Source organism: Phragmites australis, chromosome 14 (assembly GCF_958298935.1).
Source record: "Phragmites australis chromosome 14, lpPhrAust1.1, whole genome shotgun sequence".
NCBI classification, from domain to species: Eukaryota; Viridiplantae; Streptophyta; class Magnoliopsida; order Poales; family Poaceae; genus Phragmites; species Phragmites australis.
This window is the reverse complement of record NC_084934.1, coordinates 19954632-19976449: the sequence shown is the minus strand read 5'-3', so window position 1 is coordinate 19976449 and position 21818 is coordinate 19954632. Positions and strand designations below refer to the sequence as shown.

The window sequence follows — 21818 nt, the reverse complement described above, 5'->3', positions numbered from 1 at the left end:
ACCGCAACACATAGATAGACCCTCCCAACCAATTACTGAGGTCACATCAAAGTAAATATGTTAACATGACATCAAAGTTAGATCCCTAAGAAGGATTTTAATATAAGATTAGACTTGTAGAGTGGTAAATATAATTATTTTATTTATAGAAGGGCTTTTGCAACTTCAAATGACTTGTTGCAACTTCAAATGACTTGTAGGAGGGTATTTTAATTTTCTCTTGTTTAAAATATATTTGTGGCCAAACTTGGATAAGTATGATCTTAAGGATAGGGCGAAAAAAAAGAACGGACGAAACCATTGAAGGGCTGCCTCGAGCAAAAGGGCTCTTAAACACCTGACACCATCCATAGGTATCAGCAAGGGCATAATGCAACATACAAACTTATTGCCTTCTTAAAATTTCATTGGGACTACCTCAGATTCATGATGGGGGCATAGGAGCACGGAGCTGAGAACAAGGTACACTGTGAATAGCAAACTTCCTTCTTTGGCACTAATAACTACAACATACACATCTCAGTACTCTTTTTTTCTTCTCTCGTTAGTCAAGAGCTCACTCTAAATAGACTTGCACACCTCGAACATACATTGGCACGTGACGGCAATAAATCTGGCAGCAGAGCCCAAATTAATCGATCTACTCCAGAATTCGGCAAGAATCATTCTGGTAATAGGTTAGAAGACACAGACCACATGAACTAATACTTTACCCCGCTCATGAGGTTGTAAGGTTGTGGAATAGATTACATAGCGCGCACACATAATCTTATAATTCCAGCAAGCATGTTCAAGGTCTGGAGCAAAGAAAAATGGATATTTTAGAGGCACGCTATTGACAGTAGTTGATCTCTCCTTCCTCGACATTGGTATTGGGGAAGGGTGATATGCTGTTCTCCATTTCATGTTCGACCTCTTCCTCAAGATCATTCTTCATGAATAGGCCAAGTGCCTCCAGCGGGCTCCTGAGGCCAGCTGGTAACTCAATCCCATTGACAAAATCTACAATTAATTTGCTTGGGGGATTCAATTGCCACTTTTGGCACAAGTTCTCCAGGTCCTTTAGAAAGTCACTGTTGTCAATATCAACGGTCTTCTTCATCTGCACAAGAGATCTTAAATAACCATAGCGAATAACAATCATAGAAACTTGCTGGTAAGAAAATGGTAATCAGGAAATACCATGTGTAGTGCCAGCCGTGCAGCTTTTCTTTCCTGCTCACGCTTCATCCTCATTTCTTCCTTTAGCTTCAATTGTGCAGCAGCTTCAGCAGCCTTTACCTGGGCCTCAATCCTTGCTTTCTCTGTAACATGGAAGAAATTTGAAAACGAAGCCATTTAAGGTCAGAATTCACAGAAAGGGTCAGCATTCACAGGGCAGGGCTGTGACATAACCCTTGCCAATACTATTAGAAATGCAGCAAGTATTGCATAGGCCCAATAGGCAAACACATAAACATGCGCGAGAGTGAAAAAAGACAAGCATGGCTCAAATTCAGGGACGGAGCTCCCACTAGGGCAACTGGGGCCATGGTCCTTGTTCTACCCTTAATTCTCCTGTAGCACCAATGGGCCACCAGACTTTGATGGGCCTATGCCTGGATGTGACCCGGGTCTTGGGCTAGGCCTAGCTCCACCCTTGGCCTCAATACAATATGCATGTATCTAACATATTCTAATACATCTCTCAAACTCACGGTAGATCTGCAACACTATGTTTGGAGAGATAGAAGCTATGTTTGGCTCTAATCTGGCACTTCATGAAAAAATTAACTATCTCGAGCTCTGAAGGCATACAGAAGGGTAACATGTGCACATGCGAACTCATACAAGAAGCATCCACACCAATATGTAATGTATGCTCATACTTCATGGGGTCACGAGCAATGTTGATTGCACTGGTGATAATGGACAAAAGCTAAGTTAGTGCAGTGATGCAAACACCAAAACCTCTAAGAGCCACATACTCAGCTGTCATAGATGCCATATCCCCGAACTCAGCCTCAGTACTCGAACCGGCAAAATGCACCCTGCCTCTTAGTCTTCCAGTTAATCAGAAGGAGGAAAGGAAAACAAAATAAGTAGGAGACTGACGATCAATATAATCATTGGCGGCTCGGCACAGATCACATTAGGGTACATTTAATGCTGTAGATAGCTCGAATGAGGGAAGAAAAGAGGATGAGTGACTGTCCCGCAAAGGTATTGCAGAACTCGAATGACTGTAGAGTTGAGTGGGAGCATGAACCAACTGACTTGACTCGAAATGTCAACATTGTGAAAGATGTCAGGACAGGTGATGCCAAGCTATATCAAGCTGCCCACAAGATGGCGATAATGAGTTGAATATTAAAAAAGAACATCATCTATAGGCAAAGACTCAAGTGAAGCTCCATAAGAGTGTCCAACAGTACTCTGATCAGGGAGATCAGAGCAGTCAAGGATGTCCCGAATGTACTTATGCTGGGAGAGGTAATAGTCATTAACTACCAGGCATAGAGGTGACCTCAATTCCAAGTAACAAAGAGCCAAAATCAAACATAAAAAATTGCTCACTAAGAAGCTTCTTCACAAATTATTATGCAAAGGATCATCCCCAGCAATGACCATGTCATTGACAAAGAGAAGAAATGTGATGCCACAAGAAGTGTGAAAAAGTGAAGTAGGGTACTGATCGTTAGCAAAGAAACCAACAAAAATGATAACAAGTGAGGCACTCAAACCAAACACGAGGAGCTTGTTTGAGCCCATAGTGTAACATAGACGACAAACAAAACCAGGGACAAAATATCCATGCGGCAGCTACATGTAGACATCTGTTGCTTGCCATTTCAAAAGGAATTCTTCATGTCCAGCATGGAATGAGACCACTGCTGAATAGAGGCAACAAAAGAGAGGGGGGGGGGGGGTTGAACAATGGCCATACGAGCAACAAGAGCACAAATCTCATCATAGTCACGATCCTTCTCTTGCTAAAAACCACGTGCAACAATACAAGCCTTGTAGCGACCAATTGTGCCAAAAGAACATGTACACCTACTTGCATGTGGTGGGAGAAACATGTGCTAGGAGGGGAACAAGGTCCCCTGTGCCACTCTCCTCTAGAACACCAATTGCCTCAAACATAGGAAGCTTCCATTCATGATGCTATATAGCAGCGCAATAAGATGTAGGCTCAGGAATAGAAGCAACATAGACTACACGAACATAGAGACTAGGATATTAAATCATGTTCCGATCATGACGATCATATCATCATAGTGAGGCACAAACGTCATATGGGATCCCACAAGGACGAAGTGGGCACATAAGAGGTGGAGGTGGAAGGTAACTCATCAATAGTAAAGGATCATCACGAGGACGATGAGTAGGAAAAGAGGGCATTTATGCAAGCTATTGATTTTCTAAGAATTAGCAAGACTCATCAGGAGTAGAACTAGGAGCCGGTAACACCCCACATTCAAAATATGCTTCTAGTCCAACCCAGTTGTGGGGCAGACCATGTACGTATAGCATCTCTCTTACACTTTCATCATCGTTTCGTGTAAAAAGGTTAACCCGAAGGTGTTATATTTAGACTGCTTAGACTTATAAGCTGAACACAACATATCTAGACTACCAAGGTGGTACTAATCCCATCACACTAGATCACTTGGACCACACGGGCCGAAACCATGACACAATAATGGACCGGAGTATTACACTCCCCCCTTGCTAACACCCTCGACAACTTACCATATTCACGGGAGGCAAATAATACCTAGAATCTCTCCTCAGTGCCACAGTCGTGCCATGTCCCCTCCACGGGCCGACACGCACACACTCGTGCAGTGAGGGTTGAAGCTCTGATACCACATGTAACACCCCACGTCCAAAATTCGCTTCTAGTCCAACTCACTTATGAGACTGGCCCACGTACGTATAGCACATCTTTTATACTTTTATTCTCATTTTGTGTAAAAGGGTTAACCCAGAGATGTCACGTTTGGACTGCTTAGGCTTATAAGCTAGACACAACATATCTAGACTACTAAGATGGTACTAATCCCACCAAACCAGAACACTTGGGCCACACGGATTGAAACCAGAACACACTAGTGGACCGAGAATGAGATCAACTCGGAGATAGAGGATCCATTAGAATGACAAGAAATATAGGAAAATTGAAGACCAGGAATGAGATTGACTCAGTGAGAGAGGGTCGACAAGTAGTCAAGAATGGCACAACAATCAAAATCAATGATATCACAAGCATAGATGAGCAAAATAGCAAGTCTAGGAACCTGATGACGAGACATAGAGAATGCCATAGTCAGTAGCTGAGATAGAAGTACCATTTGCAAAATGAACAAAAATAGGAAGGGCCCGTGGGCTCACAATGTCGAGATGAGTTGAGTAAGTGTCATGTGGAAGAGGCACCATAAGGGATTCAAGGGGATGATGTACCCATAGTTGTTATGGCGGCGTGGCAAGGCGTGGCGACCTACTACCTTCACAACTTTACAGCTCCTATGGCGCGCAGTGTGGCGACACCATACGCGTCGTAGTATATGATAGTACGAAATTATATTAGCAAATGACAATATAAATATAGCTCAAAAGTGAGTCTAGGATTTTAGTAAATCGAAATAGTAATGTAATAGTTGCTTTGCTTTTTTTTTTTAGTGAGTTTTCAGTGAGCAATTGACCATCTTACGTGTGGGACCCATAGTCCATGCACTCAAAAGGTCAGCACAGAACGCACGTCTAGCACCACAACTTCATTCTTATCATCTCTGTCTCTGTCTCCTTCGATGTGCCTCCTAGATTTGCAGTTGCAGAGCACCCCTCTCTCTCTTCCAAGCTCGACGTGGGCAGCAATAGGCGGGCGCGCGGAGCTCGGGCGAGGGGATCTGAGCACAGGCTGCACCACGAAGGGCGGATCTGAGCACGGGCGGCGGACGCCATACACGTTGGCGTCGTGGCGAGGTCCAATTCACCATCACAATGTTATATCGTCGATATGGCGATGATATAGCGACACCTTGATAACTATGGATGTACCTATGGGAGAAGGCCAAGGGTAAGAAGCTAGATTGGCATAACCTGAAGGAGACCAAGGATGGGCTAACAAGATGAGTTGAAGCAGAGAGAAAACATGTGTCGCCTAAGGAGCCCTAACGAGAGGCACCAACATCTCCCTCTCCAGAACATAGTCACCGGAAATTCGGGTCGAGGTACAGGGTCACGGGACGCAGGTCGACATCTAACAAAAATGTGGTACGAAAGGGGTATACCTCCTCGGGACGACAAACTAACAATGCAAAACGCAACCCTAATTCATCCTGGTCGATGACCCAGGCAATGCCTTATTTGGTGATACAATAATTTCAGATGGAAGAGACTAACGAGGGAGAGATTAATTGCTTTTGTGCACTATTCACCGAGGGACCCACCCATCAGTGGCTCATCTCTCCTTCCCGTTATGTGCCACACGGCTGGTCACGTTTGGGAACGCGACCGTATCTCCTCCCCGGTCTCCTCTCACCCTCATTTCCCCCTCTCGCTCAGCGCCGCACTCCTCACACTATGTCAAAAAACTCCACACGCCACCGGCCAAATCTGACGCGATGTTGTCGTTTCTGTCGAGCCAAAGCCGCGAGGACCCCAAAGAAAGGTTGTGTGAGGCATTGTCGAGCAAATCTCGTTAGATCCCCACCGAACCCCGACCAGATCCGGTGCGCTGTTGATGAAGATTTGCATTTGGGTGGTTGTGGGGGGGGGGGGTGGGTTAGGGATTGTTGACGAGGTCCCTCATCCACGCTTTACGGCGATGAGGTACCGAGTAAACGCCCAGGCACTGGTGCGGAAGTTGTCAACGTCGTGGAGGGCCTTCACTCCTCTGCCACCCCTGTCTCCACCGTATTCATGGCTTCTCGTCTGTGTCAGGTAAGTCGTAATCTTCGCCTACATATCGGCCCGTAGCAAAACCATGTGGCAACGGTTGACCCATCTAGAATCGGGACGTCGACCCTACTCACCCCTGACCCTCGAATTGGGTCGATGTCCCAGGGTCATGGAACACACCTTCGACCCCGATCCCTGTGACTATGGTCCAGAAGTGCCATGGGGTGGATGACCTTTACGGTCATGGAGCTTCTTCTTGCCGAAGCACTATTGGTACATGTGGCTGTCACAGTGGCACCAAGTGCACAGAAGTCTAGCTATAGAGCCAACAACCAACAACTGGCGCCATTGCAGGTGCAACCGTAGACGTACACGGAGTAGGCACAAGAGTACCGGAGTAGCCAAGACAACTACCAACGAATATTGAGTATTGCCACAAAGATGAGTCTCATCAGCTTGAACTGCAGTGAGAGCCCCTACCAAGGATGGGTGTTGAGCGAGCTAGAAGCATGGTACAAACTGGCTCAAACTAGAGGAGTCAAGTGAGGAAGTAATAGAGACAATGAGTCCCATGATGAGCACAACTTTGAAGGCAACAGGGACATGTGTGGGAGACATTACAAGCTAGGCCACAAGACAATGTGTTGCTAATAGAACTCATCAATATAGGCATCGTGTTGTTGGAGAGGGTGTGCCTGATGCATCATAGAATGATAAAGGGCAACACTTCGCAGCACGTAGTTCTTGTGGAGGTATTCCTAAATCTGCTAAGAAATCAAGAGCTCCATGATGTCCATGAGGATGGCGAGGGTCATGCTATTCATTAAAGTGGCAACAACACATGCTTCATGAGTCTACCATCTCTCGTATCGTGAAGCTCATATTGATATAGCTCAAAATCATCCTTAACGACAACTCAAAAGCATCCTTAAACTAAGTATGGGCGGTGGCAGCATTAGCAGCCTGATCAACATCAACATCATCCACTAGCCAAGCAGAACAAGGCAGACAAGGTTGTTTGCCTGTGAGGAGCCCCTAAAGATAATTGCTACTGATGAGAATGTTCAAGTGAATGGCACACTCCTCTTAGCTCGTCCCATCGAACTTGACTAAAGATGCAAAACAACAAAGACACCGGAGACAAAATATTGTCTCGTCAAAATCAGCATCCACAGGGGGCGGGAAAGAGCCGATGGTGACTAACAATGTACAACTAAAACATACATTGAAGCGAGCCATTGACCATCTCTGAGGTGTAGCAGCAGCACAGGTCAAGAAACATGCCGCTACTCAACGTAGTGAGACTAGGAGAGTGCAGAAACCCCCTATCCTGAGTAGGCAACAATGGCCACAAGATAGTTGGTAGTTAACTAGATCTAGGCGGTGTCATTAATGAGGGGTGAGGGGAAAAGGTAGGTCAGCAATCGTAGAGCGACGACAGCGTAAGGGGAGAGAGAAAATTTGGGTTAGGGTTTTCGACCAACTGACCAATATATAAACATGTATCAGGGCGAGAAAAGATAGAAATGCCCCAATGCAATATACATATACAATCTTAACAAATACATGTATCTAATCAAGCATATCAAAGACTTTTGAATAAAGCCAAAGAAAAGCATTCTTAACCAATTATCTGTTAAGTTCCAAGAATTATTGTAGAAAGTCAAAGAGTAACTTCCCAAACCAACTCACCTCCTCAAACAAACTTTCACTAACAAACCACACCTCCTTGAGCATAAAACTTGTTTCCCCTACAATTTCTAGCATGCCATAAGTAATTAGTACCTAGCCGGATCCCAATGATAGCTAGCTATTGCCAAAAACTTGCTAGAGATTAAGCCGTCTACGGTTAGTAGCTAGAGAAAGCTGAGTCAAACTGAAATCATTTTCTATCCGATTTTATTGTTCTTCGAGAATGCCACCACTCGGACTTGAACCGAGACGCATAAGCACTGCTTTTTAAGAGCAGCGTGTCTACCAATTTCACCATGGCAGCTAACTCGACATAATGGTAACTTAAAGAAAAAAGCTATTTCCTCGCTAATCGTCAAGGTTGGGAGGTTCCATAGAATTTGGGAACATCATCTCTTAACCTAGCTATGCTCTGCTCTATAGCTATTGTTACAACTCAGCATATGTAGTCTATGACCCACTATCCATACCTAGCTCCAAACTATTCCAGAAATTATTCTAAAATCGGAAATCCTATAAAAATCATTTTTACTAGCTTCTTTTAATTACTCTGCATAATATTACTATGTACCATGTCTGTTCTTGACACTATATTAAACACTGTGCACACCTGGCACTCTAGGGCCCTGTTTGGATAGGCTATTTGAACCAGTCCCCTAAGATTAGCAAAACAAATTAGTTCATTTCCCCTCCCAATCCAAGGGCAGTTGGTCCTAATCCCCCTCTATCCAAACAAAAGCTACTGTGGGGATCATTTTTTACACCCAAGTTTCTCAAAGTGCAAAATGTCAAGCAGATTTTGGATATATTGAGTTCAAAAACATTTTCACTAACTATCCCATTTGAGAAAGGGACCAGTCCAAGTGAGCTTTACACAAATACTAAGATACAGTTGAACTGGCCAAACTTGGCAGAGGCAATCAAACAGATCCAGCACATACAGCTATCAGAAGCTCAGAGCAAGTTCTTACCTTCTTGCTGCCTTTTTTCAAGCCTCTCTTTTTCCAACTTCAATTTTGCAGGATCTATTTCCTTTCCCTGGAAAATCAAGGCAGCATTCAGTAAGACCCACATGGCCATGGAGAAATGTCTTCTGCAAAAGAATAGCTTAATCGTAGTGTAAAATATTTAGCATGTATTCAGAAATATTACATGATCCAGAAGTGCATTCTGCTGCGCCTTCACGATTGTTCCAGCAAAACGACTCTTGAGCATTGCTATACGAAGGGCTTTACTTGGTGACAAAGGTTCAAGGTGTAAATAACTCTCCTCTCCTAGAATTTACATCGCAAGATGCAGTACATCAGCAATCAGTTATGTGGAGAAATAATGCCCCAAGTTCCTAACCGTTATCACTAAACAAAATAAGGATTCAAAAGATAAGCAGGCACATAATAGACACACATATGATAAAGATAGAATATGCCAAAAGAACCTTGCCCGGAGGAAGCTAGAGGTGATGTGCAAGACAGTGATTCATTTCCTAAGAATGCAAGAAAGTGTGTTATATAACAGATAGTTTGTACTGGTATAACATCATAAAATTAGGTAGAATCATCAACATACCACTTGAAATACTTGATTCAAAGCTGTTCACATTTGATGGTACCCTTGATATTTCAGCATTCTCCTGAAGATAGAAGATATGGCTTAAGAGGGAGAATTGGACATTCATTCAGCTACTAAAGACGCTATCAGACCGAGATCACTATAAGTCAAAATAGAAATAAGGGAACTGATGCCCAAAACCTTGGTGGAAAGGATGGAATTATCTAAATAGCACTCTCGGCTACTAGCTGCATGAAAATGCATATCTGCATTGAATGGAAAAGAAGCAAAGTATTAAAAATCATCAATTGGATAGGCTATATGGTGAAAATCAACAATTGAGATTTATCATTCACACCTTTGGAAGAGGTCTTCTCAGAGCCTCGCACAGAAAATTTAATTTTGACCTGTGCGGACAACAGATAGCAGTACTTTAAAATGATATTGCCATTACAAAGAACAATCATTAAATGAATAGGGTATTGATCCTACTTTGGAGGATATTGCATTTATCAATGGCTCCTTTACAATTGAATTTGAGTGTGCAACCAATCCTCTAGGAATCAGAGACTCTGAATTCATGGCTGCTTGAGCCTTTGTCGCTTTCATTGGTTGCTGCTCTTGTGCTGGGTTCCCGTAGCTCCATTTTCTTTCCACTGATTTCCATTCTGATTCAAATATTCTATTTAACTGTTCAGCAATTTTGTGGACATCATTTCCTGGAGGATTATACTTCGTTGCATTTGAGAATGTTAGCCTCACATCTGCTGCAAATTCACTGGTGCTAACATATTGCTTGTTTCTGAGTTTCTTCTTAACCGTACCCAAGTCCATTGGATTGCGGATAACATCAAAATAATCAGGAATCCCATAAAGAACAGGATCGACTGGTTTATCAAAAAGCCAACAACCTTTGTGATCCATAAGCTTCCTCAGAATTTTCCCACACAGCCTTGTCTTGCTAACATTCATGCTTTCAGCCATGTTATTAGAGAGTGGTTGGTGCTCTGATGTAGAAATTGATGTCATCTCAGATTTTTTAGCGAGTTTACTTCCCTCAACCTCGGAATCTGTACCAGAACCTTCTGACCCACTGCTTATATAAGCAGCCCTCCTCTTCTTATAGGCTTGCGTGATCATAGTGCTCAATAAGAATACTTCCTTTCTGGTTTTGACAGAGCACCAATAACTTCAGACTTGTTGATACCCTCCCTGATAGCCACACAACACATCTTCTGTCAGGGCTGAAAATAGAAGATTCAGATAAAAGCAAGTTGTCTAACATGCCAAAATAAAATGGTTGGGCCACAAAGGAAACAACAGCTCAACAGTGAAAGGAATTGCTCGTACACTCCATTTTAAACAGGAGTTGTTTTACAAAATCATTGGCAGTGTGAGTCAACAAAAAGTTGCATGGCAACAACACTAAACTGCTGATACAGTGACTGGTCACATGATACACATTAGGATACAACTCAAGCTTTTTTTACTAGCACACTTCATTCAACGGCTTGTCAATACTTTTGATAGAATCATAGAATATCCAATACTTCTAAGCAATGATCATACTTCAAAAGTTCAAATACAGTTTCCAAAGATAGCAACTGCACATTCCACCCTATTTCATATTAAACCCTTTTGTTGCTATGTATAGCCACAGAGTCATCTAAAAGTAGCCCAAGCATAATGTTAAAAGTTAAAGAATTTAAAAAAGAAGAATGCCCCTTCCCCCACAAGATCTGCTTATCCCCAAAAGAGGAAGTGACTTCAGCATCTTTTTTTTTCAAAACATAAAAAAATATATGCAGATTTTCTGTTTCAAATTTAGCAGCATATAGGTCACTTTAGTGTCACCTAACAACCAACACAATAGTTGTGTACTTTTCCTAATAACAAATTATGAAATTAGAAATTTGTCCAAAATTGTCATTGCATCAATAGTTAATTTATTTTCTCAAAGAAAACCTTACCAAATCTACCATCGAACTTTACATTTATAAACCTATTTAACGCAGCAACGGAAATAATAAAGGGGGAAAACAGTAGAAAATATATCTCACAATAAACGAGCACCAGTAAATACCCGTAACCTTCAATTGAGTGAAAGATGCCTGATCGAAATAAGTTCTAAAACAAAGAACATGAGAATCAAGGACCAAGATAGACAGCACAGTTGTCATGTTCCATGTGCTCATGGCAGAAATTCAACCACAGATTGTTTTTCTTCAAGCACTGAAAATGTCATATGCTATGCACCCTTTTCATAAACAGTAGCCTTACACTATTGATCAAGTAGCTTTCTGAAATGAAGCAATCTCTTTCCTTGATCTGGCATCTTCTTTCAGTGCCTTTTGCTTGCAGCGTAAATCTAAGTATCATATAGTAACTTTCGAGTTAATAATGCATGTCGATATTAACAATTATTTTGTTCAATATTTCATCACACAGTAGCAATTTTTTTATACTACCATGGTCCAACATTTCATTTGAACTACCTCACGGAGTTAACATACAGGAAGGCCATGCAAAACAAAAGCATATATAAACGCTGCTCGCAGGCGAGGTGTAACTAAAGGCTACAACACCAGAAGCTGTTTTTCATTTTATGCACACCAATTTCTGTGATCTATGCCAGGTAATACCCATATATCAATCATCTCAAAGAACTTACTACCAAAGCAGCACGGTGGTATACATGGACACAACTCCAAAATCTAAATCATAATGCAAGAAACCATGGGTACGGACATGCACTTCCTTAACCTAGCCCTAGAAGCCCAATTTTCGCCTTTGGCAGAAACTCCCTCCGTTCTCAAATAGATGTCATTTAGGGACACATGTCAAACTTTATAAACTTTGGCTGCTAATGTAGACAATAATATTGAGATTTGTCACACGAAAATGATACTAGTAGATTTTTCATGAAAAATACTTTCAAATGATTATATTTTTCTAGAACTTTTGATAACAAACACTTAGAAAAAGCAAGGGTCAAAGACATGCGTTGAAGACCTGTCCTAAATGACAAGTAAAAAAAAAAGAACGGAGGTAGTACCAACCTTACACAACACCAATTCCTTAACCTGACCCTATAAGCCCCAATTATGCCACACCAATCGCCCAATTCATGGTCCAATTATGAATCCAACCCCAATCGATGAAACCATAGCAACATCCCAATGAAAGCTCGACGAAAAGCACCCAGGACGCTTTGAAACCCTAAGGCCAGAGTCAACGACAACGCCTTATCCCTACCGGAGAACGACAAGGAGAGAAGAAGCAACCTGAGGTTAGCTCCGCCGCAGCAGAGAGTGGGGCCACCGGGACGAGTCCCGCGACGCCACGCAAAATCGTTCGCCCCCGGGGATGGAGGGATCGGGAGGAAGGCTCCCGCTTCGCGTTCCCTCAACCCTCTCAGATCCTACGACGGAGCGTGGAGAGTCGGAGCTGCGCGTGCGCGCCCGCACGCCGCAAAGCAGCAGCAGCAGCAGCAGCCGCCGCCTCTTCACCGGCCGGAGGCGGTGTGTAGAGAGGGGAAGAAGGGAAAGGTAGCCGCGGGATCGCGGAGGCTAGGGTTTTAACCGAACTCGCTCGGAGGAGAAGGCGAGCGCGACGAACCCACCCGAACCGAGACCCAACCGACTAGGCGAGCGAGACCACTCGGTCGTACTCGAATGGCCTTGCTCCACTGAAAGGTGGGTCCCACGTCCCAACCTGGGACAGTGGGCCCCGCGTGACAGCGGAAGAGTGCCCTCTGGGCTCTGGCTCGATAACCTCTCTCCCACGATTACTTCCCCACCTCCATTGGAAGGGAATGGGGAAGGCTCCCTAACCACCGGAGCCGAAGGCGGAGGCGACCGGCGCGTCCTCGGACTCCTCGCCGGTGAGTGGTTAGTCTCCGCCTCCTCCTCGTCCTTACCCCGTTCCTATTGGTGTGTAGGGAGACCTCGTTCTCAGATCCAGCCGACATTTTGCTTCTTGGTTTGTGACTTTGGTTGGTCCATTGATGCACCGATGTCTCTAGTTTTTCGTGTGAGGACGAACCACACGTGCAGGTTTCCCTGCATGTGGATCGTCCATGCTTTTTATCCGAGGCGCTGCCTGTAACTGCATTATGTGAAAGATTGCCCTTTGATTTACCAGTAGGGCCGCCCTAGGAGGCTTTCGTGAGTGGAAACCTGCGAAATGTTGTGCAGAATCAGGGTGCGCTTAGTAGATTAAGTGCTGGTGGTACTTAACAGGGTGCTAGAATCGTGATACCTGCTGGATTTGCTGTAGTTCGGTTGGTTTGTGGTTAATTTTGGAGAGACGTGAGGTGGAGTAGATGCTTAAGCAGACATACAGTCTCAGTCTATGTATAGTCCAACCCCATAGTGTCAGATTGCTGGATATGCCATTAGAACATTATGAAAGCTGCATTTGTAGAGCGAAGTTTAAAACCATGACTATGTGCAAACTGACCAAAGGACTAGTTCAATGGTCATTGATTCGATTGAAAGTCTGCATGTTTGCCCGTGGTTCTATAGAACTAATCAACTAATATCTAATATTTTGGTAATAAATTATTAGTCAGTTACATAGATTTGCCTATTTAGTGGTACTGGCCAGCAGTCATTTGAAATGTGTTATTGCTGAAAAGAAGAAAATATGTACAGTATGCAGTACATGTTTAGAACACTACAAATGGCATGTATTAAAATCAAAGTAATACAATAGACAATAGAGAATCCCATGTAATATATTTGTAATCAAAATATACAGTTTCCCTCATTATATGATTGTTTGCTTGCATTTGCAGCTAGTTGTGTTTGTTTCCTTATAGTAAAATGAGATTCTATAATATTTCTTTCTGGGAAATGAATATTTACTGCTTACTACCAGAAAAAAGATGTATTTCAGGAGGGCTCTAGGGGCTCTTAATGAGAAGGATGATGTTGGTCATTCGATGCCAGATGCCCCCATATTGCAGAATTATGAATAAAAATATCGTTTTTGCTGTTCTCCCAAAGTTATCAAATTTGTTGAACTGGACCACGCTCCATTTTTGGTCTTCCTTGTTTTACATTTTGACCTGCAATCTGGTTTTAATGATGAGGGTTTAGTTTTGGGTTTTATGCTGTTTTTTTTTTAAATATTAATGAATAAAATAGGTGTACTCAATAATACGAGGATCTATCATGAGATTATAGAACCATACTGCTTGGAGAAATGAAATCAAAGTTAATGCATGTCTAATCATGGAAAGGTGTGGTATTTAAAACTTAAAGGGTACCTGGAATATGTATTATAAAAGAGGGTAAAAACGCGGCCTGAATATACCAAATAACGGTTCTCTCATTTTTGTTTTTCTACAGACAGAGCAATATTAGTTCTGGCAAGAGTAATTACAGTTGAACTTTTTTCTGGGTGGGGGTTGGGGTTCCTTCAAGCATTGGTGCCTTTTAGCATCCTAAGAGGTGCCATGTACAACGAGAACTCAATCGTTGATTACTTGAGGGCAAAAGTATCTGGTATAACATGAGAAAGTGGCCGTGTGGTTCTATGTAGTCGAACACTGGAGATAATCAAGCAACCTTGGTGAGCATTTTTTTGCGTCTGCAATTGTTAAATTTTAGAATAGCACATTAAAAAAAAATGGAGAACGGAAAATGAAAAACTATGAACGTATAGCATTTATCTTTTTCTCCTGTATTCCATTTTATTTTTCTTGTATTAACTGTTGCTACTGCCATCTTACTGCTAAAGCAATCATTAGCCTATTGCACTTATGCTGTGTCACAATTCCATCAAACTATCTCTGGTGCATTCACAATATTATTGACTACTGTGTGACCTTCCTTTTAAACTAGATGGTCCCCTCCTTCTAACATCTGGTTCGTATCTACTAACTGGTGACTGCATGCTGTACTGTTCTCCATACATATATATAAATGGTACTAGCTTGCAACAACGCCATAACTAATGCTTCTATTCTTCATATTGTTGACCTGTACTTATTTGTTTCAGATATGTACACCCTCAACTTGCTGAACACTACCACATCCTTAGTCAACACTGGGATTCTGCATTAGTTCTGTTTTTTCTTTCTTAATTGGTATGTTTTTATATCGAAGTCTTGAACTGTCGAAAAGCAAAATTTACTCAGCACACCTTACCTGAATTATTGTGATTGTCCTTTTTACTGTCCGTGAATATTTCTTCCCTAGCAAACTCTGAATGATTTGAATGGTCAAAACATTTTACTGTATATGGTGTTTGTGAATATAATGGTCATCAGTCATCACTTTGAGATGCATTATAAATGTTAAAGATGTGAGAAAAAAAACTGTTGCCCTCTTCATTATTGTTGGACATTCATCATACTGGTTCCAAACTTCAATAGTGGTTCCCCTTTTATTCACTGGATTTTTATTCAAATTCCTTGTCCTGTTGATATTTTTTCAGTGTATTAGACCTAAAACAATTTTCTTCAATTATGTTTTCCAGGACAAAATGGACCTTGCATCTCAGGGTTTGATAACACAACAACAAAAGGAAAATGGCCGAAGACCAGTTGGTAGCTCGCAAATTTGGACAGTATGTAGCTTTCTCATTCCCTATTCCTTTTCACTTGGGTGTCTTAAAGAGATTACATACTGAGAAATTCAATTTTTTTTTTCTTTGTAGCGCTATGGTGTTCTGCTTCCAAGCCAGCAGACTCGGAAGCTAAAAGAATGGGTTCTGACTGATGAACAACAACAACTGGTTAATGCTAGTGGTCTTGGACATCTTGCACTCACCACTGGATTTACCATTGATCGTTCTTTGCTTACAGCCTTTTGTGAGAGATGGAACAATGAAACAAATACTGCACATTTCATGGGATTTGAAATGGCACCATCACTTCGTGATGTTTCATACATTCTTGGCATTCCAGTTACTGGTCATGTGGTGACCGCAGAGCCAATTGGTGATGAAGCTGTGAAGCGGATGTGCTTGCATTATTTAGGAGAGTGCCCTGGAAATGGGGAGCAATTGTGTGGCTTAATCAGGTTGACTTGGTTGTATAGGAAATTCCATCAACTGCCAGATAATCCAACCGTCAATGAGATTGGATATAGCACCCGAGCATACCTTCTATACCTGGTTGGTTCCACCTTGTTTCCTGACACTATGAGGGGATTTGTATCCCCAAGATATCTACCACTGTTGGCGGATTTTAGGAAGATCCATGAGTATGCTTGGGGGGCTGCAGCACTTGCTCATTTGTACAGGGGATTGTCTGTTGCTGTAACACCAAATGCCACAACACAGTTTCTCGGCAGTGCAACTTTGCTCATGGTACTGCTTTTTATCTGAATAGGTTCCTATTGTTATCAGTGGTGTTTTATTATCTGCTTCACTAATTATGGCTTTCCATTGTTCCCTCAAGGCCTGGATTTATGAGTATCTTCCTATAACTCAACCGCAACAAAAGAACCAGAGCACTTTGCTGCCCCGGGCTTGCCGGTGGAACTTTGGTGGAGCAACACGTGGACAGAGAAAGAAAGTTATGGAGTGGAGAAAAGTTTTCGAACAGCTTCAGTTTTCTGAGGCAAGTCCAAATATCTATTTTACAAGTTTGTACCACTGTTTGAACTGCTGCTATGGTATTTTATCCCAACTATGTTTTCAGGTTAATTGGAACCCATACAAGGACATGAATCCAGCAATTGTTCCAGAATATTGCATTGCAGCAGATAACATCTGCTACTCTCGGACTTGGCTAATCAGCTTTAACATAAAGGAGGTGTATGTGCCTGACAGGTTTGCTAAGCAGTTTGGAAGGGAACAAGGTCGCCTCCATGGGGTGCCAATGTGGGCAAGAAGAACTTGGAGTAAGTGGAAGGACTGGAGGGTTGAGTATGCTCGTGAGATTGAGGAGTTCCATCAGTTGGTTGGCTGCTGTTTCACCCCTTCTGCAGAAACCAATATCAACTCCCTCCCACCAGATGAGTCTGTAGCCGGACAGAATGCTTCAGGATATAGTCGGAATACCTCTCATAACTTTTCTACGATGGTATGCTCTTAACAGAAAGCTATTTCCTCATACAGTTTGCTTACAGATTGGCCCTTGCTGTGCTTATTGCTGGTGACTTGTAGGTTGAAGATTTGAAGAATGATCTCCCAGTAATTGATGGTTATCTGGAGGGACAGTTACTTCCTGCAGAGGTTGCAAGCTTCCTTGAGAGGGTGGGTATGATGCTCAAGAGCTACTCTCCGCCACAGGGCCATCGAAGGAGAGATCAAGCAGCTCAGGGCCAGACCGGGACTCCCAGGTCAAAGAACCCAAGAAAAAGGGGGAGACCTTCACTCTTTCAAGATCCTTCAAGCCCTCAAAATCCGAGTGTAAATCGGTACACAGGTGTGCTAGTACCTTATCAGTCTAGCAAGAGTGACATCGTGTTTGATGGTACCGTTCCTCTACTAAATGGAAGTGAAGCATTCAAGGAACAAGAGGCCATGGAGCCCTGGCAAATCTCCCATCCGACGACACAGTCTGCGTCATCGCCAGACTCTATCTCACCAGAATCAAGGAGGAGGTTGCCTCAAGACAGGGACGAAACTCAAATTCCAAGGGACACTGATGGCCTCCGAAGGAGCGGAAGACTCTGTGTGCAGCAGAAAATGTTCAAGCACAGGGATGGAGTGGGAGCTGAGGAAGCTAATCCGATCTTCCTCTGATGGAGACCGCTGTCTCTCGGTCTTCCCATTGCACAAAGTTGCTGAAAGAAAACTTGGATCGGTTGCTGTGCCGCTGACAGTTAGCTGGTTGTGTAGGGTTCTAGCGTAGGTGTTGCTGCTAGTGGTAGCTGCGCATACCACAGCGCTGAGCTTTTGCAAGCATCTCTCCATGTTTATATTTCAGCATGTAGCGCGAAAGATAGATGCCGCAAACTGTGGTTTGTCTGCTGGATGATGGCCTCCCTAGTTAATCTGCAGCTCTACAAAATCAGATGTCTAGTGATGATGACATGTAATCTTTAGTGACCCTGTTTGCTGCATGGATGCATGCTCGTGCTTGATCGCTGAACCTGTGTGCTCGCAGTGGAACGACATGTCTGGTGCGGAAGCCCGGTCTCGAGCTGGTTCGGTGTTGTGTGCTGGAGTGATTTTGATCTACTCCTGTTGGTAAACATGTGAAGAAAAGCGAATCGAGCACAGCTCGGTTGGTAAGTCCTTTCGATGTGGAGGCGACCTGCCCGAGTTTAATCTTGTGGCGCGTATCAAGGCTAGCCTTTAAAATGTTTTTTGGGACAGCTTTGAGCGTATGTGGATTATAATGAAAGCACGATGCATCCGTCGCTAGTGAAGTCTAAGGTTTTTATGAATCTTTTTAGTAGGCTATAGGTTTACCGTGCATTTAGAGTGTATGTTTGGATGTGTGTTCAGCCTATACAGCTTGTACCCGAGGCTTAAAAAACATATGAAGAAAAAAGGGTAGCGTTTCGCTTTCCTCCAGCTGATTCAGTTTCTGTTTCCCGTTCATTTACTCTTCTGAGATCATCTCCAACAGCTACCTTAAATTTTCATCCTTAAAAATACTATTACAGCATCCTCTATCACTATTACAGCATCCCTTATTTTTTCATCTCCAGCAGCTACCCCATTTTCTACCTTCTACTCCTCTTTTTCTCTCTCCGGACCCGCTGTCAGCCTCTGTAAACAGTACTGCTACAGTACTGCTACAGTGATGTGTGCTGCTATAGTAGTCCGCAAAAATACAGACCCCCTCTCTCTCAGCAACACTGTAGCGTCACTGTTGCTGCTGGAGTGCAATTTTCCAGTGCTACAGTATTTTGCGGAGTACTGTAGCACTGGATACGGCACCCGCTGGAGTTGGCCTGACCGTAATCTCGTGTGACAGTGGTGATCCGAGGATTCCGCAGTGGAGGGGAGGTGACGACACGTATGTATCGCACGCAGGGGCGACCTTTGGCCCCAAACGTCAGTAGGTGCAGCCAGGTTGTGCGGCGTCACGGTGGCCTGTGACAGGAACGAAAGTGCGAGACTGCAACAGACCGTTCGTTGCCCACTGCTCTTCGGTCGCTGCACCCGACTCTGTCCTCCGGCTCTCCTGTCTAGGAACAATATCCTTTCTTCTAAGCTTGATCTCCCTTGTAATTTTCTTTCTTAACTTGTCTCCTCCATAAACCTTCTTCAAGCTCCGCTACTATTTATGTTTAAACTAAATTGAATGTAGATAGAGATATACCAAAAATGGATTTAATTGTTTATTTTCTCATCATCAGATGTAACTATTTATACATGGTGAACGGTTGTATTTGTATTCATTTAGGAGACATCCTTCCCGAACGGATGTCTATTGTCTAATGGGTATAAGCAACTATAAGGAAGTTGTCTGACAATCGGTGACATTGGTCACTTGGTTAGTAGCACTCCTTATTGATTAATATCGTTCCATGTATATATATTATCTTAATAACTTCTTCAAAAATCTTGTGAAAAAAATATGAGAAAAGTGATAGTAATAATATGATGATATGCGGTTAAAACTTCTTTTTAAATCTAGTGAAAATAAAGAGAAAATGATACGGTATATATTGATTATTGTCTTATTGTAAACTCATTTGAGAAAACCTTGAAAAGAGAAACACATAAGTGAGTTTAGAGAACAATATGTATGTCTTTAATATCTCCTTAAAAACCCGATAGGAAAAAATGAGAAATATAACATATATTATTGTGTAGATATTGCTTCATTAAAATATTTTATCAGAAACCTTGTTTGAGTAAAACTTATATAGGAAAAAGAATACGATATGATGTATGAACAGATTAAAATTCAAGGGAAGACTCTCCCTGAACCATGCAAATATCAAAGTTGTTGCATACCAATTTTCTGAACATATTTTTGGAATGTAAAAGTTGGTAAGAACTTTGTGAATAAATCTGTGAGGTTATCATAAGATTTAGTTTGCAAAATATTTATCTCCCCACTTTGTTGTAATTCATGAGAATAATATAATTTAAAGGCAATATGTTTAGTGATATTGCTCTTTATATAACTTGTTTGTATCTAAGCAACACAAGCAGTATTATCTTTGTAGATAATAGTGGGCGATTCAATAGAACCAAGACCACATGGATGTTGTATGTGATTGATTATTATGTGAAGTTGCACGCATTCATGTGATGCTTTATATAATACAATTATTTCAGAATGATTGATAGAGATAGCCACTAAAGTCTATTTTGAAGACTTTCATGATATGGATGTTCCACCATATAGGAACATGAAGCATGTTTATGATATGATATTGTGGGGATCTGATAAGTAGCCAGTGTCAGTGTATCTAATCATATTTGGATCATATTTTCTTAAAAATTGAAAGAATAAGTTAAAATCATTGGTGCCTTGATATATCTGAGGATATTCTTAACTTCCGCCCAATGACATTTAGTTGGAGCAGCATTGTCTAGCTAGTAAGTTCACTTCAAATGTGATATCAGGCATAGTATAGTTTTCAAGATATATGAACGTTCCAATGGTATTGAGATATGAAACCTCAGGTCCCAGTATTTCTTCTCCATCATCCCATGATCTAAATGGATCTTTCTCCATATCTAAACACCGAACAACAATATTTATTTTAGATGGATATGGTGTGTCCATATTGAATTTCTCCAATATTTTTTGGATATAAGTAACTTGGTGTACTAGAATTCCTGAGGGAATATGCTCCAGTTGTAAACCCAAACAAAATTTGGTTTTACCCAAATCTTTCATCTCAAACTCCGTCTTTAGATGATCACGTGCTTTATTTATATCTTGTGCGTTGCTAATGATATTTATGTCATCAGCATACACTGAGATGATACAAAATCATGTTGATGATTTCTTGATAAACACAAATGGGCAATCATTGTTGTTAAAGTAACCCTTCTACAGAAGAAACTCACTGAGTCTATTGCACCGTATTATTTCCGACTGCTTTAAGCCATATAGTGACTTTTTTAGCTTTACATAATATATGTTGCAGTTTGCATTTGGTTTCGGAATTTGGATTCCGTCAGGAATCTTCATGTATATGTCTGAATCAAGTGACCCATATAAATATGCGGCTACTACATCTATCAATTGCATAGATAGATGATTTTGAACTGCCAATGAGATAAGATATCATAATGTGATTCCACTTATGACTGAAGGATATGCTTCATTGAAATCAATATCGGGTCTCTGCGTGAACCCTTGTGCTACTAGTCTTGCTTTGTATCTCACCATCTCGTTGTTCTCATTCTGTTTCCGGATGAAAACCCATTTGTATCCTAAAGGGAAGACATTTGTAGGTGTTGGTATTACTGATGTGAATATCTCTCTTTTGATGAGCGAGGTTATGTCTGCATGGATTACATCCTTCCATTGAGCCTAATCCGAGCGTTTTCGACACTCTACCATGGTCTTGGGATCTGGATCATTTTGAAGGTTGTTTGCAATCATTGAAAAAAGTATATGTCGATAATTGTAGTCTTTCAATCATATGATTCTCTAGAATCTAAATAGTTGGTGGAAATCTCATGTACCATTGGTGACTTTTCGTGGTTTCCCAATAAGATGGAGTCAGGGTATTCCAATGTCCCAGCATCAAACATTGAGTGCACTATTGAGCTGTGTTGTGGATGTTGCCCATCCACTTGGTATACATTAC

General features: G+C 42.0%; 2 protein-coding genes across 11 annotated transcripts; one reads left to right on the top strand and one right to left on the bottom strand.

Moving 5' to 3' along the window:
- Positions 1–452: 452 nt before the first annotated feature.
- On the bottom strand, positions 453–12769 carry LOC133891098 (transcription factor GTE9-like). 2 transcript variants are annotated; one of them, XM_062331801.1, is made up of 10 exons: positions 12411–12769; positions 9619–10370; positions 9485–9533; positions 9328–9392; positions 9145–9208; positions 9014–9061; positions 8731–8852; positions 8550–8616; positions 1183–1304; positions 453–1102 (listed from the first exon to the last, which is right to left on the bottom strand). In XM_062331801.1, the coding sequence occupies exons 2-10, from the start codon at positions 10264–10266 to the stop codon at positions 833–835; spliced, it is 1455 nt and encodes a 484-aa protein (XP_062187785.1). In that variant the 5' UTR covers positions 10267–10370; positions 12411–12769; the 3' UTR covers positions 453–832. The 2 variants fall into 2 exon arrangements, with proteins under 2 accessions (XP_062187785.1, XP_062187784.1); XM_062331800.1 differs by having other exon boundaries at positions 9619–10338.
- A 93-nt stretch (positions 12770–12862) lies between these two features.
- LOC133891096 (protein MAIN-LIKE 1-like) lies at positions 12863–18168 on the top strand. Of its 9 annotated transcripts, none has more exons than XM_062331792.1 (9): positions 12896–13016; positions 14481–14703; positions 14976–15059; positions 15133–15220; positions 15613–15702; positions 15793–16446; positions 16538–16699; positions 16781–17164; positions 17248–18168. In XM_062331792.1, the coding sequence occupies exons 5-9, from the start codon at positions 15619–15621 to the stop codon at positions 17827–17829; spliced, it is 1866 nt and encodes a 621-aa protein (XP_062187776.1). In that variant the 5' UTR covers positions 12896–13016; positions 14481–14703; positions 14976–15059; positions 15133–15220; positions 15613–15618; the 3' UTR covers positions 17830–18168. The 9 variants fall into 9 exon arrangements, with proteins under 9 accessions (XP_062187782.1, XP_062187775.1, XP_062187777.1 ...); XM_062331794.1 differs by having other exon boundaries at positions 12897–13009; XM_062331793.1 differs by lacking the exon at positions 14481–14703 and having other exon boundaries at positions 12893–13016.
- Positions 18169–21818: the final 3650 nt, after the last annotated feature.